Consider the following 26,773-nt stretch of genomic DNA (forward strand, 5'->3'; position numbering starts at 1 on the left):
TCAGCCTTAAATACATCCAAGTCAAAAATTGGTTCAATAATTCCCATATTTAATTGTTCCTTTATGCAGTTATCCACCAACTGTAAGGAACCTTTCTTACGAAGTAACTTTTTCAAATTAGATTGAAGAATAGCCTTGGAAAGAGACTCATTTCTCGAAAGAAGGTGTGATACCTTCCCATTCCATAACAAGGGAACAACTATACGTCCATCACTTCTCGTGTGCAAATTTCTCAAAGTGTAATCCACGAGAGAATTATTGAGCTGATTAGATTCATCACTGTAAATTTTCTGATCATAGTTCAAATAAAATTGGCTCTCCATATATAGGATTTGATCAGTGGCTTCTTGCAGTTTTCTATCAATAATATTTCCTTTATCTGAAAGGACAGTGAATGAACAATTTGTCGTCATGTCATTGAGCTCGTTAAATTCATCATTAATAGATACAGTAGTAGCTAGAAAATAAGAATGGCAAGGGATATTATAATATGTACCTTTTTCAGCATTAGAATTTTCGCCCCCCAGTGGTTTCGAGGCTAAACTGTCTTTACCATTAAGTGAAGTAAGATTAATTAGGAACCTATCAACATTCCCCATAAGCATTATTCCTAAAGTAGTCTCAATATAAATAGACGAATTAGGACTTCCTATCACTTCATCTCTTCCCAAAAGACAATGTGAAAAATCTACTCCTAACAAAAGCTGAATGTCATCAATGCCCTGAGAACTGGCTGATAAAAGCTTGTCAGCAAATACAAAATTTTTACTCTGCATTACACTAACTACCTGACCAAGACAAGGTAAATTTAATTGCAGGTTTATAGAGGGTACAACTAAAGCAGAAACAGCAAAAATTTCATTCCCCAGCTTTATAGGAACTTCAACAAGACTAGTAGAATATTCCTTCTGACCATTAAACCCTTTCACAGTAAGTTTAACATTGGTAGTCAAAGACTTTAAATTATAAGAGGAAGCTAGCTTGCTAGATATAAAAGTATTTTGTGACCCTGAATCTTTAAGACCCCTGTGAAGCTTATTTTGACCATTTACACAAAATGTGAAAGTAGGGAGAACTGAACCTGTGGTAACATTTGGCAATACTGCTATCCCACTGCTTGCTTCCTTGGAAGACTCTTCTTTACTATTACACCTGTCAGGACTAAGTTTCCCACAAAGATACTCCATGTGATACTGCGAACAATGTGAACAGGGTCTTCGAAATCTGAACTTGCATGCTTTAATAAAATGATTAAAATTACCACATTTTACACAACCTTTATGCAAATTTAATAAAGAAATTTTATCAGAAGGGGTAGCATACTTAGTACACTTATAACTTAAATGATCATTGTCAGAAATACCGACCTTGGAACAAAAATTACAAGCTTTGGCGGGAACAGTCTTAGTTTTAAGAGCCATGGCACTAGTCTTTTCCTGTAATGGCTTTGAATGAGTTACAACTTTATCCCTGACAGACAATTTACCTTTCGTCTGACCCTGTTCATACCTTTCACATGCTGTAAAGAAATTATCTACAATTTGCTGAAATGATGGATGAGTCACATTAGTGATATGAACCAGATGAGACTTAAATCTATCATTCATTGCAGACCAAACAAAATATCTAACAACCTCCTCAACATCAATATGCAAATATTTGAAATTTTCGACTATATTTCTAAGTTCTGAAAAGAAGACAAAAGGGTCCTCTCCTTCTTTGAGATTTAGACAAGTTAATTTCTTAATTACAGCCGATTTTCGTAATTCAGTCGAGGCAAATGCCTTAGTCAATAAGTCTTTGGCATCGTTGTAACTTTGTTTGTCGGCCTCCAATGAGCCAAGTAAACATTTAGCCCTACCTTCTACTTGTTGTTTCAAAAGTAAGAGCAAGTCCCTGTCTGGATAATTAAAACTCTGGGTCGTAGATTCAAATTCTCTAATGAATTTCAAAAAATCCTCACCTTCCTTACTTTGGAATTTGGGTAGAGGGGCAGTGGGTTGCCTCAAAAGACTCCTAGCAATATCAGTAGTTAATGAAAGTTGAGGGCTTCCAGCACTTACACTTACATCTAACAAAGGCAAAATATCTGAAATCTTATCATGGTAAGATTGACATGCTGAAAGCTCGGCTTCCAAATCCTCCTCTCTAAATTCCCCTGAAAATTTTAGAATCTGTATTTTAGAATCCAAGTCACTTAATCGCTTCCTATAATCCAGGAGAACACCTCGTTCAGATACTTTAGCAGTATTTTCTAATGAAGGGTACTGCGAGGAACGGTTGGCACAATCTGTAACCTTCTTCCTAATAATCTTACGCTGACCAATTAGCACTACCAATTCAGCCATTATGACTACAAAAACAGGCACCAAAATATATAAAAAGTATGATTAATACAATACACAACTACAAATAAACAAACAAGCACCAATATATATACTGTATATAATAAGTATATTAATGCAATACTCAACGAAAATTTTCTAAACAGAATAGTTAACACCACTTATTACAAATAACGTTATTACGAAGCAAAAAGCTCAAAATAACGCGAGAAATAGGAGCACTCAAATACGCAATAAAAGTTATTACGAAGCAAAAAGCTCAAAATAACGCGAGAAATAGGAGCACTCAAATATGCAATAAATTATTCGCAAAGGGATAAGCAAAATATAAACCGCTTAAATAGTTAACACAGAACTTTAAATCAATTGCCAAGTAAACAAACTCTCTTACGGAATCGTAAAAATGGTACACCGAACTCTTTCTTAAACAGCAAAAAATCGATTAAAGAAATAAGCAAATTATAACAACCCCTTCCAGGAAGAAACCTCGAACACACCGCAATTCACGTTCTGTATCACGTACCTAACCTATAATGCTAAATCCTGTCACGGTCGCCATACGCTGAATTTTAATTTACAAACACCAGGAATTAAATAAGGATAATTAAAATGTGAAAAAAATTAAGTAATTTATTGTATTTGATAAATATCCTAATTCATCCAGTTGCTGATGCGGCAGCTAATACACAAAGTTGACCATCGTGAAGCAAGGGGGAACCGCAGTAATTCAGCTTCTTCCAAATACCTTAAATATTACCAAATGTCTAATTACATACAACACAACGATCATAAAAATAAATATAAAAATCAAATTATTATGTGAAGCACGTTATAACACTTGGCAAGTTGCATACCTTGGAAATCTTATGTAAATAAATATAAACCCATAGTCCAAACTGGAATCCACGAAGTACAATTTATGATATCCCTTTAAAGGGTATGAAGTCGTTACAAAACTGAAAAGGGTACGAACTCGTTACTAAATTGAAAGGTATGAAATAATATAACATTGAAAAAAGTAAGCGATGATAATTGGAAGTCAAATTTAAATGGGATGGCATTATCCCTCTAAATGATTTCGGATTGACATAAAAAAAAACTCCCCCTGAGTTTTACAGACCCACCGATATCATCCTGGGACGAAGGCGAAGTACGTGTAGAGATGGGTTGCGATGAAAGAAAGCTTCTTCCTGGTCGGGATTACACAGAAGTTTACATGGCGATAATACTCTTCGTCACTTCAAAGGACATGTAGAAAATGTTCTTGTCACGTTAACTGGGTAGCTGTACAAAGTGTTTTCTTATATCAAGAATAGGAGCTCGAGTTACAAGACCCTTAGCGATGGAATGCTCCTTCGTAACTATCTTAAAGTTTCCGTCAACCTCAGGAAGAAAGCAAAGCATTAGTGGCTGGTTAGGTTAAAACCAGAAACGGCCGCAGGAAGGCAGTGAGCTGTTAACAACCAAGGGGGTAGTTAAATGCTTGAAACTAAGCTAACTGCCTTCCAGTGACCATGCTACTTTAAACAAAATATAATATAAAACAAAATATAATATATAATAAAAAAGAAAATACAAATTCCATTTGGAATTTCAGTACAACTAGGGAGACTACACCTTATGCCTCTCTGGTTCCATCTAGCCTCTCACTGGAACTAGGACAAGACGTTAGAGACAGTATCATTCCCAGTCTCCGAACCAGTAAAGGCATGCCTGAAATGGTGGGACAGCAATATCAGTCTGAGAGAGGGAATATCACTAGCAGTCAAGAACCCAAACCACGTGTTGTTCTCAGACGCGTCGGATTTGGGTTGGGGTGCGACCCTGGACGGTCGGGAATGCTTGGGTCTGTGGACCTCAAGTCAGAAGAGCATGCACATCAACGGCAAGGAGCTATTAGCAGTCCACTTGGCCTTGATGATATTCGAAAGCTTCTTCGAAACTAAGTGGTAGAGGTCAACTCAGACAACACCACAGCTTTGGCGTACATCTCCAAGCAAGGAGGCACACACTCCTTCACGCTGCTCGAGATCGCAAGGGACCTTCTCTTATGGTCAAGAAATCGAGGCATCTCCCTGTTGACGAGATTCATCCAGGGGGACTTGAACGTCTTGGCAGACTGTCTCAGTCGGAGGGGTCAGGTGATACCCACGGAATGGACCCTCCACAAGGACGTGGGCAAGAGTCTTTAGGCTACATGGGGTCAACCCACCATAGACCTCTTTGCCTCCTCGTTAACCAAAAGGTTACCAATCTATTGCTCTCCAGTCCTAGATACAGAAGCAATCCACATAGACGCGTTTCTACTGGATTGGTCTCTTCTGGATTTATATGCATTCCCACCATTCAAGATAGTCAACAAGGTACTGCAGAAGTTCGCCTCTTACGAAGGGACAAGGTTGACGTTGGTTGCTACCCTCTGGCCCGCGAGAGAGTGGTTCACCGAGGTACTTCAATGGCTGGTAGACTTTCCAAGAAGTCTTCCTCTAAGGGTAGATCTGTTACGTCAGCCCCACGTAAAGAATGTCCATCAAAGCCTCCCCCCTCTTCGTCTGACTTCCTTCAGACTATCGAAAGACTCTCAAGAGCTCGAGGCTTTTCGAAGGAGGCAGCCAGTGCGATTGCAAGAGCGAGGAGAGCTTCTACCATTAGAGTATACCAGTCGAAGTGGGAAGTCTTTCGAGACTGGTGCAAGTCAGCATCTGTGTCCTCGTCCAGTACCTCTGTAGCCCAAATCGCAGATTTTCTTTTACATCTGAGAAAGGTTCGCTCCCTTTCAGATCCCACGATTAAGGGCTACAGGAGCATGTTGGCTTCTGTCTTTCGGCATAGAGGCTTAGATCTTTCCAACAATAAAGATCTCCAAGATCTCCTTAAGTCTTTCGAGACCTCTAAGGAACGTTGTTTGGCAACTCCTGGATGGAACTTAGACGTGGTCCGAAGGTTCCTCATGTCAGACAGGTTTGAGCCATTACATTCAGCCTCCCTGAAGGATCTCACCCTCAAGACACTTTTCCTAGTGTGCTTGGCTTCGGCTAAAAGGGTCAGTGAACTTCATGCCTTCAGTAAGAACATCGGCTTTTCTACAGAAAAAGCCACTTGTTCACTTCAACTTGGTTTCCTGGCCAAAAATGAACTGCCTTCTCGTCCTTGGCCTAAATCTTTTGATTTTCCTTGCTTATCAGAGATCGTAGGCAACGAACTGGAAAGAGTATTATGCCCTGTTAGAGCTCTTAAGTTCTATTTAGCTCGTACTAAGTCATTACGAGGTAAATCTGAGGCATTATGGTGTTCTGTTAAGAAACCATCATTGCCTATGTCAAAGAATGCTTTGTCATATTTTATCAGATTTTTAATACGAGAAGCTCATTCTCACTTGAATGAGAAAGACCGATGTTTGCTTAAGGTTAAGACGCACGAAGTTAGAGCTATAGCAACCTCCGTGGCCTTCAAGCAAAATAAATCTCTGCAAAGTATTATGGACGCGACTTTTTGGAGAAGCAAGTCAGTGTTCGCGTCATTTTACTTAAAAGATGTCCAGACTCTTTACGAGGACTGCTACACACTGGGTCCATTCGTTGCAGCAAGTGCAGTAGTGGGTGAGGGTTCTACCACTACATTACCCTAATTCCAATATCTTTTTTAATGTCTCTTGAAATGTTTTTAATATTGTTTTTTGGGTTGTACGGAAGGCTAAGAAGCCTTTCGCATCCTGGTTGATTTGGCGGGTGGTCAAAGTCATTTCTTGAGAGCACCCAAATTAGGGGTTTGATGAGGTCCTGTTGTATGGGTTGCAGCCCTGAATACTTCAGCTCCTGGGAATCTTTCAGCATCCTAAGAGGATCGCTGGGCTTCGTGAGGAAGACAGACTAATAAGGCAGAGTAATCGTCTAAGTCAACTTCCTTACCAGGTACCTTTATATATTTGGGTTTTGTTATGATATAACTGTCAAAAACTCTAAGCATATACGCTGTAAACTTAATTAACTCTGGTCTCTACCCACCACCATGGGTGTGAATCAGATATTATATATTCACCGGCTAAGTTAAATATTTAAAAATGATATTTTAATTATAAAATAAATTTTTGAATATACTTACCCGGTGAATATATAAATTAAAGGCCCCCCCTTCCTCCCCGATAGAGACCTAGCGGGATGAGAAAAATTGGGTCTGTTTACATGTAAATGCGGTATCTGGCTGATAGTTGGCGCTGGTGGGCACACCCGCAACCTTCATAGCGATCGCTCGCGAGTTTTTGTTTGTGTTTTCTGTCGAGCCGCTGGAGCAGCAGCTATTATATATTCACCGGGTAAGTATATTCAAAAATTTATTTTATAATTAAAATATCATTTTTCACTCCACAGTGCTTTATGACATTTGCAAGTAGACAACCCCTTCATACAACAAAAATTAGAAATACTAAGTATTACATTATCTGATAAGATTTCCACCATCATTTATGATAAAGGCATTAGGTATTTGCATTCACATTTCCACCTTTTTTTTAGAGATACTTGCAATTGTTTAAAAATAAAACTGATAGTAGGCTCTAGTAAGCCAAAAGGTGAGCTTCAAAGGTGCATAATAGTGGTGTTTGATATTGTCCTTGGGATTGCTAGGAAATCACTGAGTAGAGTTAATGTTAAATGAGAGGCAATGGGGTTTAGCTAAAAATGAAGATTTATTAATTAAAGAGGCCGGCCGGCTATCGCCGATTTATAATGACAGGATTTTGACATTCATCTATTCTATCTATATACCAAGGCACTTCCCCCAATTTTGGGGGGTAGCCGACACCAACAATGAAACAAAACAAAAAGGGGACCTCTACTCTCTATGTTCCTTCAGCCTAAATCAGGGACCCAACCGAGTTCAGCTGGTACTGCTAGGGTGCCACAGCCCAACCTCCCACATTTCCACCACAGATGAAGCTTCATAATGCTGACTCCCCTACTGCTGCTACCTCCGCGGTCATCTAAGGCCCCGGAGGAAGCAGCAGGGCCTACTGGAACTGCGTCACAATCGCTCGCCATTCATTCCTATTTCTAGCACGCTCTCTTGCCTCTCTCACATCTATCCTCCTATCACCCAGAGCTTTCTTCACACCATCCATCCACCCAAACCTTGGCCTTCCTCTTGTACTTCTCCCATCAACTCTTGCATTCATCACCTTCTTTAGCAGACAACCATTTTCCATTCTCTCAACATGGCCAAACCACCTCAACACATTCATATCCACTCTAGCCGCTAACTCATTTCTTACACCCGTTCTCTCCCTCACCACTTCGTTCCTAACCCTATCTACTCGAGATACACCAGCCATACTCCTCAGACACTTCATCTCAAACACATTCAATTTCTGTCTCTCCATCACTTTCATTCCCCACGACTCCGATCCATACATCACAGTTGGTACAATCACTTTCTCATATAGAACTCTCTTTACATTCATGCCCAACCCTCTATTTTTTACTACTCCCTTAACTGCCCCCAACACTTTGCAACCTTCATTCACTCTCTGACGTACATCTGCTTCCACTCCACCATTTGCTGCAACAATAGACCCCAAGTACTTAAACTGATCCACCTCCTCAAGTAACTCTCCATTCAACATGACATTCAACCTTGCACCACCTTCCCTTCTCGTACATCTCATAACCTTACTCTTACCCACATTAACTCTCAACTTCCTTCTCTCACACACCCTTCCAAATTCTGTCACTAGTCGGTCAAGCTTCTCTTCTGTGTCTGCTACCAGTACAGTATCATCCGCAAACAACAACTGATTTACCTCCCATTCATGGTCATTCTCGCCTACCAGTTTTAATCCTCGTCCAAGCACTCGAGCATTCACCTCTCTCACCACTCCATCAACATACAAGTTAAACAACCACGGCAACATCACACATCCCTGTCTCAGCCCCACTCTCACCGGAAACCAATCATTCACTTCATTTCCTATTCTAACACATGCTTTACTACCTTTGTATAAACTTTTCACTGCTTGCAACAACCTTCCACCAACTCCATATAACCTCATCACATCCCACATTGCTTCCCTATCAACTCTATCATATGCTTTCTCCAGATCCATAAACGCAACATACACCTCCTTACCTTTTGCTAAATATTTCTCGCATATCTGCCTAACTGTAAAAATCTGATTCATACAACCCCTACCTCTTCTAAAACCACCCTGTACTTCCAAGATTGCATTCTCTGTTTTATCCTTAATCCTATTAATCAGTACTCTACCATACACTTTTCCAACTACACTCAACAAACTAATACCTCTTGAATTACAACACTCATGCACATCTCCCTTACCCTTATATAGTGGTACAATACATGCACAAACCCAATCTCCTGGTACCATTGACAACACAAAACACATATTAAACAATCTCACCAACCATTCAAGTACAGTCACACCCCCTTCCTTCAACATCTCAGCTTTCACACCGTCCATACCAGATGCTTTTCCTACTCTCGTTTCATCTAGTGCTCTCCTCACTTCCTCTATTGTTATCTCTCTCTCATTCTCACCTCCCATCACTGGCACCTCAACACCTGGAACAGCAATTATATCTGCCTCCCTATTATCCTCAACATTCAGCAAACTTTCAAAATATTCCGCCCACCTTTTCCTTGCCTCCTCTCCTTTTAACAACCTTCCATTTCCATCTTTCACTGTCTCTTCAATTCTTGCGCCAGCCTTCCTTACTCTCTTCACTTCTTTCCAAAACTTCTTCTTATTCTCTTCATATGACTGACCCAGTCCCTGACTCCACCTCAGGTCAGCTGCCCTCTTTGCCTCACGTACCTTGCGCTTTACTTCCACCTTTTTCTCTCTATATTTTTCATACTTCTCTATACTATTACTCTGCAGCCATTCTTCAAAAGCCCTCTTTTTCTCTTCCACTTTCACCTTCACTCCTTCATTCCACCATTCACTGCCCTTCCTCATGCTGCCTCCAACAACCTTCTTGCCACATACATCACTTGCAATCCCAACAAAATTTTCTTTTACTAACTTCCATTCCTCCTCTAAATTACCAGTTTCTCTTACTCTCACCTCATCATATGCCATTTTCAACCTTTCCTGATATTTACTCTTTACCCCCGGTTTTATTAGCTCTTCAATCCTCACTACCTCCCTTTTACATCCACCTACTCTATTCCCCCACTCTTTTGCTACAACTAATTTTCCTTCCACCAAAAAATGATCAGACATACCGTTAGCCATACCCCTAAACACGTGCACGTCTTTCAATCTTCCAAACATTCTTTTAGTTACCAACACATAATCCATGAATGCCCTTTCTACTACTCTTCCATTTGCCACTCTTACCCACGTATACTTATTCTTATCTTTCTTTTTAAAGAAGCTAGCACCTATTACCATCTCTTGTTCAACACACATGTCTACCAGTCTCTCACCACTCTCATTTTCACCTGGTACGCCATACTTACCAATGACACCTTCTACCTCTCCAGCGCCCACTCTAGCATTTAAGTCACCCATAACAACTACATAATTCCTTCTACCCAGTCCTTCTACACACCTAGTTAAATCATTCCAGAACTCATTCCGATCTTCTTCACTTTTCTCACTACCTGGCCCATACGCACTGACAAACGCCCAACATTCCCTACCCAACCTAACCCTTACCCACATTAACCTAGATGATATCTCCTTCCATTCCACTACTTTACCTGTCATCCATTCACTCAGCAATAACGCCACACCCTCTCTCGCTCTTCCCCTTTCAATCCCAGACACTCTACCAGACATTTCACCAAACATCACTTCACCCTTTCCTTTCATCTTTGTCTCACACAAGGCCAATACATCCATCCTTCTACTTCTAAACATACTTCCAATCTCACATCTTTTACTCTCTATCGTACTACATCCACGCACATTTAAACATTTGACATTCATACCACTTTAATAAGGTGACTTAGGACATCTCCAAACTGCTTAGGATTTTTGTCTCTGACCTTCGGTTTTACGACACCAGGGCGATTTATCCTGAAAATTAGTGTTTTTCAAATTCTATCTGCTCCCTTGATAAATATTACTAAAATCTGGGATTACTACCCTTTATAGACCTGACATAGACCTCCAGTAATATGAAGAGTTTTTTTTTTCCTTAAAGTAATTTTTTTGCCAGATATGAATTTTTTCATTATGGTAAAAAGATAAACCTAAAAATCAGGCGGAAAAATTAAGAAAAAAATATGAAAAAAAAAATTGGAAAAAAGGGCTTCATTTCATTGCTTTATTATGCATTTCTTAGTCACATACCATGTTTCAATGCTACATCTTGAAAACTAAGGGAGACTATTGAATTTGAAGGTCAATAAGTATAGTTTTGAGATACGTGCGTTCAAAGTTTTTCTTTATATTTTTACAAAGATAATATTAATAAATCCTGATTATTATGAATTTTATGTTCTTTTTTGGATATTGATAAACAAAACCAAAGTTATTTATCAATATCTTGCTTCTTTTGCTCGTTTCAGGCAAGGCCGTCGCTTCTCCATCCAAAGAACTCTCTCTCTCTCTCTCTCTCTCTCTCTCTCTCTCTCTCTCTCTCTCTCTCTCTCTCTCTCTCTCTCTCTCTCTCTCTCTCACTCTCAATGCCTAATAGAGCAAATTTTCTTCCTCCTTGTGTTAACAAGATGTTGAAATTGTCTTTTCCTCTTTGAGATGATAAGGTTCTTGCCGAAAACGAGAAAAACAAACGTAAAAATGAGTGAATGTCAGAGGTCAAACTCAGCCATGTACTCTCTCTGAGGTTTGTGGTAGGACTGAAGGATGAAGGGTGTATTACTACATTGTATGCAACATGTGGAAGTTATACAGATGCCATTGTTCACAATTTCTCTTACATTAAAATATGATAATCATCCATATTTATGATAACAGAAGAAATACTGCATTTTCTTGTAGGGGACAATGTTTATGGTTTATTGAATTACTTTTACTAATGACCCTGTAACTATGAAAGTAAGAGGAATTTTGACAAAATATTTTGTATACGTATTCTCCATTGCCATACGAAGCTGAGTGATTTTTTTTCAGGATTTTGTGTTTTTCTTCCCATGCCCCCATATATTGGCATTCCGGCCGACTCCCTTAAAAGGCTGTATTCCCAGATATTCTCTAGATAATCTTTTATAGTATAGATAATGTGATGGGTGTTCAGGGTCTTGGTGAAGTTGCAAATGAAAATGGAACACATTTTATAAGTTTTTGTTCAACAAACAATCTTGTCATTGGAGGTACTCTTTTTTTAGCACAAGGACATCCATAAATATACGTGGACTTAATGTTGCAATTACAAAATTCAAATAGATCACATAGCCATTAATAAAGGGAGAAGGAAGACTTTGAAAAATGTAAGAAGCTATAGTGGTGCAGATAGTGATCTCCAGCTCCTCATTGCCTCAGTGAAATTAAAACTGCAGGCACACAACAGAAATGTAGATAGAATACAGTACCTAGATTTGATACGACTAAGCTTTTAGAAGATGAGCACAGAGAAACCTTTGCAATTGAATGTTGGAATCGATTTGCTGTCTTAGAGACTTTAATAGATGAAGAGAAGACAATTAATGAAGAATGGTAGTGAAGTTTTGGGACTTGCAGTTACAAAGAGAAAGCCATAGATATCAAATATTACATGAGATACTATAATAAAATTAAGAAAAAGATTGATTGTTGAAAATATTTGAGAATGTGATGAAAATTACAAGGTAGAGCATGCTGAGTATTGCCGTATAAAGGTCATAAAAAAAGCCAAGAATGACTGGAGAAAATATTTAGACAGGAAAGCAGATGATGCTGACAAAGCTATGAATTCAGGGTGTGGTTATGGTGTAAGAATCACTCATAGAATTATTAATGAAATCTATACGAGGGCAAAGAAGAAGCATATACTTATCAAAATGAAAGATGAATCTGTTTTAACAACAGAAGATGAAGAAGGGCATTGTTGGATAGAACACTTAAGTGAGGTCATGAATAGGAGATATGAAGGGGATAATTAGATTGATATACCTGAAGCTGATGAAGACCTTGATGTGCCCATAAATGAATTCAATGTGTTTGAAGTCGAAGCTATCATTGAAAAACTCCTGAGATGGAAAGCCCCCTTGTTACGATGGAATAACTGCTGAAATGCTGCTGGCTGAAAATGAAGCGACCTCCTCCAGAATGCTTACAAGAATATTTTACAGAATGTAGCATGAAGATGCAAAACCTGATAAATGGGAGCTAGGAGTGTTAGTGAAAATGGCAAAAAAAGGAGACCTGATGGATTGCAATGATTACAGAGGTATCACACTTATGCTAGTTGTCATGAAAATATATAGTATGCTTATTCTAAAGGGACTAGAGAGAAAGATTGAGGAAAAGCTGAGAGATGAATAAGCAGGATTTAGAAAAGGTAGAAGTTGTACTGACCAAATTTTCATGCTGAGACATGGTGTACAGTACAGCGTACAATATAGAAATCCACTTTTGATGACATTTATGGACTATGAAAAAGCCTTTGATAGTGTTTACCAGCTAATTTGGTAGAGTCTTGCATTATTATGAAATTCCTCTTAAATATGTAATTGTTCTAGCTCCAGAATACAAACCTTATGCTCTTTATTAGGGAATATAGTTTAAGTAAAGTTAAAATTAGTCATAAGACTTTTAGCGAGTTGTAAATACCCCACTGCTAGTTACTGGGGCTTTCGGGGGTAGACGGCTACCCCTGCTCACACACTCACACCTATTGTCAATTTTACTTTTAGCTCAATGGAGAGTGGACGTTGGTATCTCTCCATCGCCCAACCTTTTTTTTTTTTACTGGCCTTTGACTAACTTGTTCTTTTAGTCTTGTTTTTGTTCTTTTATTTTTAGCAGATGTCAGTGTTACTGTTCGGAGACAGTGTAGTGCCGGTGTTCCTTAAGAGGGTAGAGTCCTTTCTTACAATCTCTTCCTATTTGATGCTGGACAACCCTTAGGCTGGAGGCCTCCCCCACTTCCCAGAGTGCAGCAACCCAATCCTCCACTGTAGGGAGTCGTTTTCCATGTGGGTGCTCCTTCACCGTTTTGAAGATGTCACTTGCACCCTGCAAGTTCATCAGAGGGGAGTCTGCTTGTGGCCAACCCAGAGCTCGACTTCAATCTTGCTCCTCTTTGCTGACGACACCGCACTCCCTCGTTCTGCATTGGCAGCTGGTGGAAGGAGTGGAAAGTTTAAAGCTTTTTCCTGTACCTCTCTGGGGACACCTTTACCTTTCATAGGTTAGCTTTTTCTTCCAAGTGGTTTTCTTCAGCGCTAACTACGCCGCACTCTTTCGTTCGGCTAATGCAACTGGCATAAGGAGTGTAGAGTCGGGTGATCTTGTTCCTGCGGAAGATGCTGCTCCTGCCCAGTCACTGCCTTCATCGCTTGTGCCTGCAGCAGTTCCTAATCATCACGCTGACGACAGGCTTTCCCTTACATGGGTTTGGTCATTCCCAGAGAAATTTTTCCCATGGGATTTAGAGGGGGTTATGGACTCATCCATGCCTTTTCCTAATCCCTTGGAGTGTGGCCCATCGTAGCATAAAGAATATGTTACATCTAGCAGCATACTCGTCACATGGTTAACTCGTCTCGCCCAACAGACTTGTCTCGCCCAGCAGACTTGTCTCGCCCAGCAGACTTGTCTCTCCCAGCAGACTCGTCTCACCCAACAGACTCGTCTCGCCCAACAAACTCATCTTGCTCAGCAGACTCGTCTCTCCCAGCAGACTCGTCTTGTCCAGCTGACTGGTCCCACCCAGAAAGCTTGTCTCGCCCACCAAGACTTGTCTCACTCACCAAGCTCGTCTTACACACCAAACTCATCTCGCACAGCAGACTTGTCACGCCCAGCTGACTTGTCTCACCCAGAAGACTTGTTTCACCCAGAAGACTTGTCTTGCCCAGGAGATTCGTCACCCCCAGTTGACTCGTCTCGCCCAGCAGACTCATCACACTAAGTTGACTCGTTTCGCCCTGTCTCCTCATCTCACCCAGTCCAGCTACAGCTACGTGATCGTCCGTCAGCTCGCGATTGCCCACATATACCCATCATCTTGCGATTGCCCATGATCGCTCGTCAGCTTGCAATCACTCACGGTTGCTTGTCAGCTTGCGATAACCCACGATCACCCTCAGCTCGTAATCGCCTATAGTCGCCTGTCAGTTCGTGATCACCCGTTAGCTTGCTATTGTCCGTCAGCTCACTATTGTCCATCAGCTCGCTTTCGCCCATCAGCTTGTGATCGCATTTGATCTCTCGTCAGCCCTTCATTGCCTGTCAGCTCACAATCACCATTGATCACCCTCAGGTCGCCTGTCAGCTCGCGATTGCTCGTCAGCTTGCGAAAGCCCGTCAGCTCGCGATCGCTCATCAGCTTGCTTCCAGGTTCCTGGTGTTCCAGCAGCCTCTTCCAGTGCCTGACGTTCTCTGTAGTCGTAATCGCCCTTCTATTCTCTTCCACACACAAGACTTACAATGAGGCAACACAGCCTAGAGTGTGACCAGCTTCCTGCTCGTGCCCAGTCTCCAGCTTGCGTCTGAGTTTCCAACATGCCTCTGCAGGCCAGCTCATTATAACTTCTAGATAGCGACCACTATTCAGTTTCAGCACTGCTCTGCTTGTGACTTTTCCTTCCGAGGCAAAGTTGCCCCCTGCCTTTGATGAGTAGCTCTTGCTGCTTGTGGGTAGAATCATCAACACCCACCGAAGAATCTAGGAACTGACTCTTGGGATGGTTTTCCCGACTTCGTTTGACAGAGAACTTCTCTGGTAGGATTGCGATCCTCACTGCAAGCAAGCACACTACTCTTCCCATTGAGACTCTATCTTCTCTTTCATCTTACACAGAGGGCTTAAATGTTAACGCTTTCGCCCCTGATAGCACACAGGTGTCTGATACTTTGATGCGCTCATGATGGCAGCAGCACTCAGAACTTCAATCTTCAGTTTCTACAAGTCACTCTACATCGGTAGTGCTTACTATGACATGCAGGTGAGGGAGTTTGGCACACACTTCGTTCTTGGAACCTAACCCAGCACTCACCAATGATGGGAACGAAGAGCACAATTGTTAGCCTCCGTGCTTAATATCTCACTTGCCGTTGGGAACCTCTGGTTTCACACAAGTACTGTATATGGATGCGCAAAGTTCTTCATCAGCTCACCAGTTCTTGTCAGTGTTCATGAACTTTTGTCCCTCATGAACGTTTCATAGGACCACTGCCACTACTACTACTACTACTACTACTACTACTACTACTACTACTACTACTACTACTACTATGCAACTAGGTCACCCTTTCTGCTCCCTGTCTCTATCCTTTTGGTCACCTTTTGGTATATTGTTACCTTACAAGTCGACATCTTCATTCAATGACAAGATCTAAGTTAGTTGCGCATGCGCTCTCACTCACTTTCACGGTTTTGGGTTCCAATTCCTTATTTCTTCTCTTTTGCCGTTCACGCATGTATCAGACGACAGTTTCATGAGACATAACCCCTCAGTGTTATTCCTTTTCATCCCATATTTTCTAGGGGATAGAATTCAGCTCATGCTTATGTTTACGGTCTTAGCAATGTAGATTCTTGAAATCCTCCCTTCTTTCTCCCTGTCTCTATTGGCCTACGCTCCCTCGGGACTTGAGCGACCAACTTCAACCTCCACCCTCGAGATTCTCCTCTGTAGAGGCTACATACGACCAACCCTTATCTTGACCTCGGTTTTGTTTGTCGGCTCTCTGACAATGACAGTCTCCCTCAACTTGAGTTCGCCCAGCCAGTGATAGAAATTTGAAGTCCGAAGCATTGGGTGGATGTCTTCTCTTTCTTGTCCACGAGTTAGATTTACCACTAAGTGGCCGTTATCTCCTCCTGTGAGTTCGGAGCACTCATCTCTAATCCACATTTCTCATTCAACTGTCATGACTCCTTCAGACCCTGTTTCGAATCCATTTGATGGATCACACAAGACTCCTTGCTTAACTCCTGCTGGAGTATTGGTGATCAATTTGCACGAATCTCCGGCTTGTGAACAGGGGATCCAAGGTGAATGAAGAGTTTTCCCTTGGAAGGGTTTACGCGAACACGAGGTTCTCGTGAACCTCTCCGAGTGACTGAGGTCAACTACAAGGACAGAGAATCCACAGCTCAGCTACAAACAGGATGCATATTTTCACTTCCCATCCACCTGTTGAGGTGTGATGGCTAGTTTCTTTGTAACCTACGCAAATCCGGACTTCTATACATATAACCAGACTCAGGCATTACGTCATCTTTATATGACTACGTTTTTCATCAAAGAATCTCTGAGCTTCTACGGTTAGATTTCTTGTAGAAGTCTCCAGTATTCGACCTCTCCTCCTGGAACAAGTTTATTCAACAAACTCCGTTCGGCAAGGAAATGGTAGATATGGTTGGATGAGCAGTAAGACCACAGGATTTCCTGTGCACTCTGGACCCCTAGGACACATGCTCCCAGATATCAGTACTGTACATCCATCATCAAGGAAGTATCTAATGATCATTGAGGCATATCAGTTCAAGGTGCGGTGCTTCGGTCTTCAACAGGACCTCAGTTTCTTTCACGAGAGTTTTTAGCCAAGTGTTAACCTTGTCCTATAGGATTGGCATCGTTCTGCTAAAACTCTGGGACGACTGGATGATCCTAACAGACTTGGTGGCATCCCTTCTTCATCATCAAGACAACTCCTCAAGTTTGCCGCGATATTAGTATTGAAGTAAATCTGAAGAAGTAATCCCTGCTTCCGTATCAGAGATGGATTCCTAGGCATGATCATTGTCACCAGTCTGCAGAAAGTCTTCTCTCAGACAACAGAGTCCAGAGGCATAAGACAGTAGCAAGCCTCTTCCTTCAATGAGATGCCCTCCCAGCCAGCAGTGGTTACAACCCATAGGTTACTGTTTGACTCTGGTTTGTCTAATCTGCATTGGACTCCCATGAATCCAATCTCTTCAGTAGCAGCTGGATTCTTGGTGGTTCAGCACGCCGAATCTCCTGATGTTCTGAGACTGATCTGAGATGGTGGGTGACAGACTAGAATCTCCAGTGTGGGGTCGACCTCTTTGTCCCTTTCAGGTGCATCAAAAGAATGGGCGGGGTGGGGGGGGGGCATCATGCTGCACCACCTAGCCTCCAGGCTCTGGTCAGTCCAGATGGTACTCTCACGTGAATCTTCTAGAGATGAGGGCAGCCTTCCTAGCCCTACAGCAGTTCCACCAGTTCCTATCGGGTCACTGTGATAATGACGAGTGACAACACCACGGTAGTGGCTTACGTATAACAAACAAGACGGTACCTTTTTACACAGCACCTTTGCCATCTAGCATGGGAATGCCAAGATGGGTAGGAGACAACACTGTATCCCTATCAGCTCGCTTCATTCCGGAGAGAAGGAATATGCTCACGAACATCTTAGCTGAGCTACTCAAATAGTATCCTCAGAGTAATCTTTGAATCATCCAGTAGCCAACAAATTCTTAGACCTGTTCATGATGTCACTGAACAACGGGCTTCTGCTCTACTGTTCATCAATTGTGGATCTTCCAGGCGCTACGGTAGGATGCACTTCACCAACAGCGGAACAACATCAACCTTTAATCTGTTCCTCCCGTTCTGACTAATGAGAAGGATGCTCAACATGGCAAGATCATACGTAAACGTAGCAGTGACCCTCATGCAGGATGGTTCCCGGACCATCTTCAGCTGCTGACGGAAGTCCCGAGTAAATTCCCTCCGTGACACAATCTACTGAGGCAACCACATGTGAACATCTTCCACGTAGCTGTTGAGTCCCTATGTCTTCACGCCTGGAGACTTTCCAGTATCTCCTTACACAGAGAAGCTTTTCTCGGCAAGTTGTGAATAGAATGTTCCGGATATCTCTGGAATTCTTCTGCTGCCTTTACCAGGCTAAGTTGAATACCATCTGTGGTTGGTGTCGGGGATGGGGTTTCTCTGCCCTTGATGCCACTTTCTAGCAATTGAGAAGTTTTCTTGGATACCTTCGGGAGGAAAAATTCCTCTTAGTCTCACCGGTGAAAGGCTACCACGTGCCCTTGAGCCTCACCTTTAGGCTTAAAGGTGTTAACATCTCCTCTTCGCTGGTAATATCTCTCTTTTCATGTGGAGTTCGAGCCTACCGGTTCTCAATCGGAAGTTAGACTTCGTCCATGGAGCGTGGTGCGTGTCCTTTGGTCCTGAATGGGTGCCCCTGACGATCCAAGTCACCCAGTATCAGATCTTTACCTGACCTTGAAGACAGCTGGTGAAACCATTTCCCTTGTGTAATCAGGTATAGAGATTTACTGTATACTTGTTACATCTCCATAGCCCCTGGCGAGGCGGGATTGGGTAATGTCTATGGTTGATTCAAAGATTCCTATGTTTCTGAGAATATTTACCCAGATCAATCACACTGCTAGCATCACACAATCACACAAATGACTCAAGCTGCTAACTGTACATTGTATGGCTATGAAAAATACAAATTACAGTACTTCCAAATTTGTCATATTTGATTAAGTCTGTTCATGAGCATAGCAAGTGCAAAGTTAATGTTAGTGAGTCCTGTCAAATGAATATCCAGTGAACAGCAAAGTACTCCTAGGGAATGTGTTGTCATCTATGTTTTTTATCTTCCTCGTGGATTTTCTAATGCCTACAATAGTTGGAGAGGGTGGAGAAGAATTAGACTAGATTGGCAATAGCAAAATTAGCTAACATGGAGTATGCCTATGACACTGTCCTTAATAACAGAACACCACAGGATTTACAATGCATGCTTACCAGAATGCATGAAATATCACAGGAGTTTGACCTGAAGATGAATAGAAGAAAGACAGAGATGGTGAGAACTGAATATGCAATGGAAGATGGAATATAATTGGAAGGAGAAATGGGTAATGAGGTATAATCATTTAAATAATTAGGAACTATGATCTCTAATACAGGGTCTTTAGAATTGGAGTTTAATGAAAGATTGAAAAAAGCAAATCAGATAATGGTTAAGTTAAGTAAAATTTGGAAATCAAGTCTCCTGAAATTACATATAAATCAGGCTGTATATCAGTTTAGTGAGATATGTGTTACAATATGGACATGAGTCATGGTATGGCAATGAAACAATATCCAACAAATTTTGGAGATTTTAGAACAAAGCCCTCAGAATAATATTGGGAGTTGAATGGCAGGACAGCATTAGAAATAAAACTGTAAGAGAGATTACTCGAGTGCCATATGTGGATGAGATCATGATGAGGGGAGGATAGAGATGGTTAAGGCATGCTCTTGGCACTCCCAAAGAGAGATTAGTTCACCAAACGCTTAACTGGGCTCCACAAGGCACTAGAAGAGTTAGAAGACTGAGGCCTACATAGCTGAGGACTATGAAGCGTGAAGTAGAAGATGATGAATGGAGAAGTATTGAATTAAAAGCTGTGTCAATAGGCATAGATGATGATGAATCTTTTACAGTATAGTACAGTATGTCAGTTAGTTCTGAAGAGTCTTTAAGCAGTATCTTTTCTATGTGCTGATACCTCTCATAAATGTGACGATACCTTTCATAGTCCTAACACTAGTATATGGTGTATGCATACACATGCATAGAAGTATATTGAAAGTGTTTGTTGTTGATCTGTAGTAAGTGTTATTTTTTGTAATTATATGGGGTTTCAAGTGTGTTATTGATTTTTTTGCATACACATGCATAGAAGTATATTGAAAGTGTTTGTTGTTGATTTGTAGTAAGTGTTATTTTTTGTAATTATATGGGGTTTCAAGTGTGTTATTGATTTTTTTTTTATATTTATCTGGTTTTAAACTTCCACTTTATGAACTCATTGTTGTAAATTTATGTATGTCTTTTATGATCAGTGGGATTACAGTTGTGCCTTTGGATACAGCTGGCAAATCAAAGTAACTGATGAATAGTTTAATGTGAGTTGGACTATTTTTACTTTATTGAGGCCCTGTTATTTTTGTTATTATTTGTTAATTTTGCTATTTTTTTTTCATCTTACATTGTTATTTTTTCATCATTTCATTCTCTCATTGTCCACACCTATTTGTGATGTCAACCAACAGCTGTGGTACCTATTCATTGCTTTTATCCACAAAGGCTTGTTTTATTTTTAAGGAATTCACCTATATCTTTTCTTCCCTCCTTCAGTTCTGTTCAGTACTAAACATTCATTTATTGAAAAATGTTTTATTAATGAGATCTAGTTGTCTCTAACAAGGCCTTTGTTTATTCCTCCCTTCAGAGAACAATAGAGAGCTACGTTGACAAACGTATGGGCAGCACCTTTGGCCCTCCTGCAGGCAAGAAAATGACAGTCTTCATTGATGATCTCAACATGCCCCACATTAACGACTGGGGTGACCAGGTATAGGATGAAATTTTTGGTTTCGAGTTTCACTCTCGTCTGAGCCTTCATTTTGGTTTTAAAAATAATAAAGATCAATTAACGAAATCAAGAAAAAAAATATCTTTCTTACTAAATCTTTGAAAACTAAGATAAGAAAAATTTATAGTTGATAACGAAAGAAAAATAAAAAGGAAATATCACAGGTTGTCACTACATCTGTGAATTTGGGATATTGAGGTGGAAGAAAAAAAAATACAAATAAAAGGGAGAATATTTTATATACTTCAATTCTTTAAAGGGTTCTGGAGTCAGAAAAAAACTAATATCTCTCTCTCTCTCTCTCTCTCTCTCTCTCTCTCTCTCTCTTTCTCTCTCTCTCTCTCTCTCTCTCTCTCTCTCTCTCTCTCTCTCTCTCTCTCTCTCTCTCTCTCTTATGCAGCCAACAAATGAGATTCTACGACAGACAATGGAAATGGGAGGTTTTTACAGTCTAGAGAAACCTGGCGATTTCACACACATTGTTGATATCCAATTTTTGGCAGCTATGGGTCATCCAGGTAAGTTTGAGATGTTTATAATTTTATGCAGCCTATTGATTCTAAGTTTGGATGCTTGTAATTAACATACTGTAACTTATAAATAATAAGTTTGAGATTACTTTATACTACTTATACTTTTAGGAAAATTAAGATAACTTGCTGTGTACTGATAATTACTTTGTATGCATTTAATAATCTTTTGATATTTAAGAAAAATTGGGGTAAATGTCAAAACTTGTAGATTTTTTTCTGAAGATAGAGTGCAATTATATAACAAGTATCAAACATGTATTAAGGAATAAGTTATACACATGTAAGTATTTTTTCAACAATAAAGGATAAAGAGGAATAATTCTAGATACCAATTACCTTGTTCCTTCACCCTCAGGTGGTGGTCGAAATGACATCCCTTCCCGTCTCAAGAGACACTTCTGCATCTTTAACTCGACTATCCCTTCTGAACATTCCATCAACAAAATCTTTGGTGTCATTGCCAGAGGTCACTTCAGTACAAAAAGAGGCTTCACAAATGAGGTTCGGGATATGGTTGAGAAGCTTGTACCACTGACCAGGAAGCTGTGGGCTCATACTAAGGTTGTTACACTTAGGTTTATAACTGGAAATCCCTTGTGATATGTAATGTACTTGTAGTAAAGCTAGCCTGCCTCTCTCTCTCTCTCTCTCTCTCTCTCTCTCTCTCTCTCTCTCTCTCTCTCTCTCTCTCTCTCTCTCTCAGATAAAGAGAGAAGAGATGGAGGAAGTCAGTAACATTCAAAATATAGTCCAGTTCCTTTTGAAAAGACTTTGAAACTGTGTATTTTTAACTAATGACAAATACCTTGCCAAGTATTTGAACACTGTCAACTATTATTGCAGGAAGTAGATGTAATCCTGCTAGTGATACTCTTGCTAATAATTTTTTGTCCTCTTTCCTTATTTCTTATTGATGCAGCGTGAGTTCAATCTCTTACTAGCGAAACATTTGGTTATTGCCTCTTAAATACCTTGCCTACATATGTCTTGTCTCATAATGATCCCTTGCCATACTTAGCAAAGTTTTACATAGTTTCAGTGATGATCTTACCCCATCCGGCCTTTATTAGTAGTCATGGTCTTGCAAACTTATCTCTACCATTTATTTTTGACAAGTAGGCTCTCTATAACTTTGTTAACACATCTGGCAGCTAAGGCTACATTCGCCCTAGATGTCCCCAGTTTCAGTGTCTCCTGGGGTTATGCCAACGATGAAGGATATTGATTATTTGACCCCAGTAGTGCCCCCAATGGTGATTTCCCCTTTGATTGCCCGGCCCAAAAGGACTGTAAATGCCGCCTCCCCTGCAAGTGTACTAGTGCCTGTGAAAAAGAAGGCTTTGGCATGAGTTAGTGCCATTACCAAGGATGGGCATAAGTTGGCTCAGGGCCAAAATCATTAGTACCCCTTGTGCCTGGTGTCACTCCTGATCCTGTTACCACTGTATCTGTCACCTTGGCACTGTGCCCATTACTCCGAACGCTATGCTCATCACTCCGAACTCTGTGTTCGTCACCCTGACCCCTATGACTATGGTTCCAGAGCCTGCTCTGTGATGTAAGTCCTAGTGAGTGTGCTTACTTTTTCCCCTGTGATAGTGTTTCCCAGATTTCTGGTTCCTATTGGAGCATCTAGTGAGGTTTCTCCCATTTGAGGGAGTGTTGTGTCAAAAGTCGCCCAGACATCGTCTCCTCTGCTTACAGAGCCGAAGGTTAGGATTGATAAGAGGAAGAAATATGCATTCTTCTGCCTCCTCCAACTCCTTTTCCCTTGCTTGTATTCATGTTCAACTTTTGACTCCAATCCTGATGCTTCTTATAATAAGGAGAAAGAAGATGAAGACAAATAGGAGGAAGACCTTGTGTAGTCGTAGAGGGTGTCCTTAGTACACCACCTCTCTATTGGGCCAATAGAAGATTCACCAGGGGTTCCTGGCCCAGTGTCCCCCTATGCTAGTATATTTGTGTCATGACCCCCTATGGAAGCACCCCGAGTATCCCCAGCTACATTGGTATCATGGTGGGGCAAAAGTGCATAGCCCCATATGTCTTCTGTTGGCTTGGTATTAGAGAAGCTTCAGCACCCTCCCTCTCCTTTTCTACCTAAATGGAGAACTCTTGCTTCCTTCTCTGTTTGCAGTACTTTAGTACCCCATCTTGAGAATATGGTACACTTGTGTACAGCCAACAACCTTTTACACCTTGTAGAAAGTCTTATTCCACTGGTAAATAAGGCACCATAAAAATCCCCCTCAAAAAATTATTTCATGATATTGTTTTTTTTTTTCACTAGAACATTACAATTTCAATCAGTGAATAATATTTGTGAAAGTATACAAACCTTATTTTGTCACCTGTTTTTTCCACTACAATATACAGCTGTAATCAGAATTCACTCTTTAATATACAACCCTCTTACACTTGTTTTGAGTTTTCTCTATTTCACTATTAATGTCATTTAAATTCACCTTTCTATTTTTACTGTCTGCTTTACAAAATTAATTTACAGAAGCTCTGCATTCTTTATGTCACTATCATTTGACTCTTCTTTCTATTAGCTCTATTTTACTCTTTAACAAGTTTCTCTTTCACTGTCTACAGTTTCTTAAATACCAGGAAAGACACTTAGGTCTGGTGTCTAAAAACAACTGTAGTTAGAGGGAGGTCACATAGGTCACCATCCCCCTCCATTTGTCATTCCTGCAAAAGAAGACAGAACTATGGGAATAGGCAAATGGGAGGTAAATGCAGTGGAACCTCGGTACTCGAACAACTCACAAGTCGAACAATTCGGTGTTTGACCAAGAAATTAGAGTTCAAAATGTATCTAAATCCAAACAAATTCAAATTTTACTATACGTAAATAATATTAGATATTCTTCACACCAAATTTTTATCTAGTATTTTATGCCATTATATCCGAAGTTCTAAAAGAAAAATACCTTACTCTAAACAAAAAATAAAAAAGCTAGGAGAACTTATCCAGCCAATGTAACTACTGTAGTTATGTCTGTGTAAGATAGAATTTTTAAAAAATTGTTATAATTTTTATAGAATTTAAACATGTTTTACTATAATTTTACACACTTAAAACTTATATCCATATCATGATTATTTTCCAGAGCAACCTGCTTCCGACTCCAGCTAAATTCCATTATGTGTTTAATCTACGCGATTTGTCCCGTATTTGGCAAGGAATGCTTGGTGCTGCCTCCAATGTAGTAATTTCAGCAGATACTCTCCTGGCTCTGTGGAAGCATGAGTGTTGTAGGGTCATATCGGACAGGTTAAGTTACATGATTGTTTTCCTTAGTAACTCAAATATATAATATATAATACTTGTGGATATGTATATTTAGTGTGCTACATATAAGAAATACCAAATGTAAAAATCTATTAATTTCCCTTGGTACCTTTCTGCTTGGATGTATTATTTAGAAATAATTGAAATTATAAAATGAATGATAAGAACTTATATTTCTGTTTACTGTAGATTTACATCAACCAAAGATATTAAATGGTTTGAAGATGTTTTGATCAATGAGGCGCAGACAGAGCTCGGAGCTGCTCAAACGAAGCTGATTATGAAAAATGACTTTTTTGTTGACTTCCTCAGGTAATGTTTATTTTATTTTTCAAATAAAAGCCAGAGTTTGATAAAATAGTTTTATGTGACCACCTTGTTAACAGTTAATTGATAAGATAATACAAAAGTATATTTTAATTTCTACATTTATGGACATTTGTGTATTATATATGATTTATACCACCCTACTATTTTCTAATGGAATCTGATAGAATAACTAATCTTATAAGATAAAACTTGTGAATAATTTTGAGGAGATATATGATTGACAGAAAATATTTTCATATTTGCAATCGGGACATTCTTAAAATTACAATGTCTCCTATTTCCTTAAAGAGATGCCCCTGAGCCAACAGGTGACGAAGGAGAGGATCTGGACATGGAAATGCCCAAAGTTTATGAACCAATAGCTTCCTTTCAAAATCTGGAGGAGAGGTTGCAGATGTTCCTCTCGCAGTATAATGAGATGGTTCGTGGTGCCGGGATGGATCTGGTGTTCTTCCAGGATGCTATGATTCATCTGATTAGGGTGAGGCTTGTGTTTGGAGGCAATGAATCTCCACCATGCATACATTGAACTTCATACTTGAAATTAAATATTATGAGTTGCATTGCTTGGGCAGTGTGACTTCTATATTTTACACAAGTTATGTAAGTTTCACATTTTGTATTTTGATTTTCCCAATGAATGCATAATTTTCACTTCGTAAAACTATATACTTCATACCCTTGTCCTTTGTGCCACGAGTCTTTACCTGAGTACTGTAGTATATTGAGTTCTCATCCCCATTTACCAAAAATGTTTATTGCAAATGTATACCAAGTTTTCTCTCTAAATTGCATTGATTTATATTTTTATACATAAGTACCATCAGTTTCATATTTATATCCAAGTACTATGAGTCTCGCACTTTAGTAAGTTATCCGATTATAATTAATTGTGTTGAAATGTGGGATATGTGACAATTAGCAGATAATTGATTGTAGGCCTTTTATTGAATGACAGAAGTTAAAAGGAAGAGACTACAAAATAAATGGTGGACCTCATGGTTGCAATGGTAAGGATATTTACGTACTGAACATGCACCCAGGAGTTATCAATGAAATATGGAACATTACTGCAACACTTGGTGTAGAAAAAGGAATATATTAGGGTTACTATATAGTATCTAGAATGTTTAGAAATGATAAGCTATACCTTCTCCCAGACCAGATAACTAGAAAACAATGACTAAATTATCTAAATTTTGATTTGCTACCTTAGCTTCTACAAATAAAATAAACTGCCAGACAGGATGCACATTTTTTAACATCTTTGAGGAGTGTCACTGATGTAGACATATGATCTGAAGTAAAGAGGTTTTGATGATTGAAAATCCTATCTATCTCTGTGAATCTTGCCTGAAGTTCACATATTTTTCTCCTCAGAGCTCCCCTTGTGTCGACATCTATCATTGAAAATGAATTTCCTATTTCCCCTTACCTTAATGATATCACACCCCTAGCATACTACAGCCAATTATATGGAATTGTATTGAAATTGTTATGGCTTCGTTGATAGTTGAAGTGTAGATTAGTCTTTCAAAGCAGCGTATTGCTAGTCTGAGGATTACAAAATGGTATTTAGTTTAGCTTAATCATGGATGTCTACTACTGGTTTCAAAATGCCTTTATGTGTTAATTGCTTAAGGGGGCCGGCTGGAATGCCAATATATGGGGGTATAGGAAGAAAAACACAAAATCCTGAAAAATTTCACTGAGCTTTGTATGGCAACGGAGAATGCGTATATAAAATATTTTGTC

At 39.9% G+C, this 26,773-nt stretch overlaps 1 protein-coding gene across 1 annotated transcript in view; it reads left to right on the forward strand.

Annotated features, from left to right (window-relative positions):
- The window catches only part of LOC137630593 (dynein axonemal heavy chain 5-like), a 429,728-nt gene that overhangs the window by 234,401 nt on the left and 168,554 nt on the right, over positions 1 to 26,773 (forward strand). The window contains exons 34-39 of the mRNA XM_068362169.1: positions 20,708 to 20,830; positions 21,252 to 21,369; positions 21,740 to 21,945; positions 24,507 to 24,670; positions 24,878 to 25,000; positions 25,307 to 25,499. Coding sequence (XP_068218270.1) covers positions 20,708 to 20,830; positions 21,252 to 21,369; positions 21,740 to 21,945; positions 24,507 to 24,670; positions 24,878 to 25,000; positions 25,307 to 25,499 — 927 coding nt within the window. The remainder of the gene's footprint in view (positions 1 to 20,707; positions 20,831 to 21,251; positions 21,370 to 21,739; positions 21,946 to 24,506; positions 24,671 to 24,877; positions 25,001 to 25,306; positions 25,500 to 26,773) is intronic.

The sequence above is a fragment of the Palaemon carinicauda genome, chromosome 38 (assembly GCF_036898095.1).
Source record: "Palaemon carinicauda isolate YSFRI2023 chromosome 38, ASM3689809v2, whole genome shotgun sequence".
Classification (NCBI taxonomy): Eukaryota; Metazoa; Arthropoda; class Malacostraca; order Decapoda; family Palaemonidae; genus Palaemon; species Palaemon carinicauda.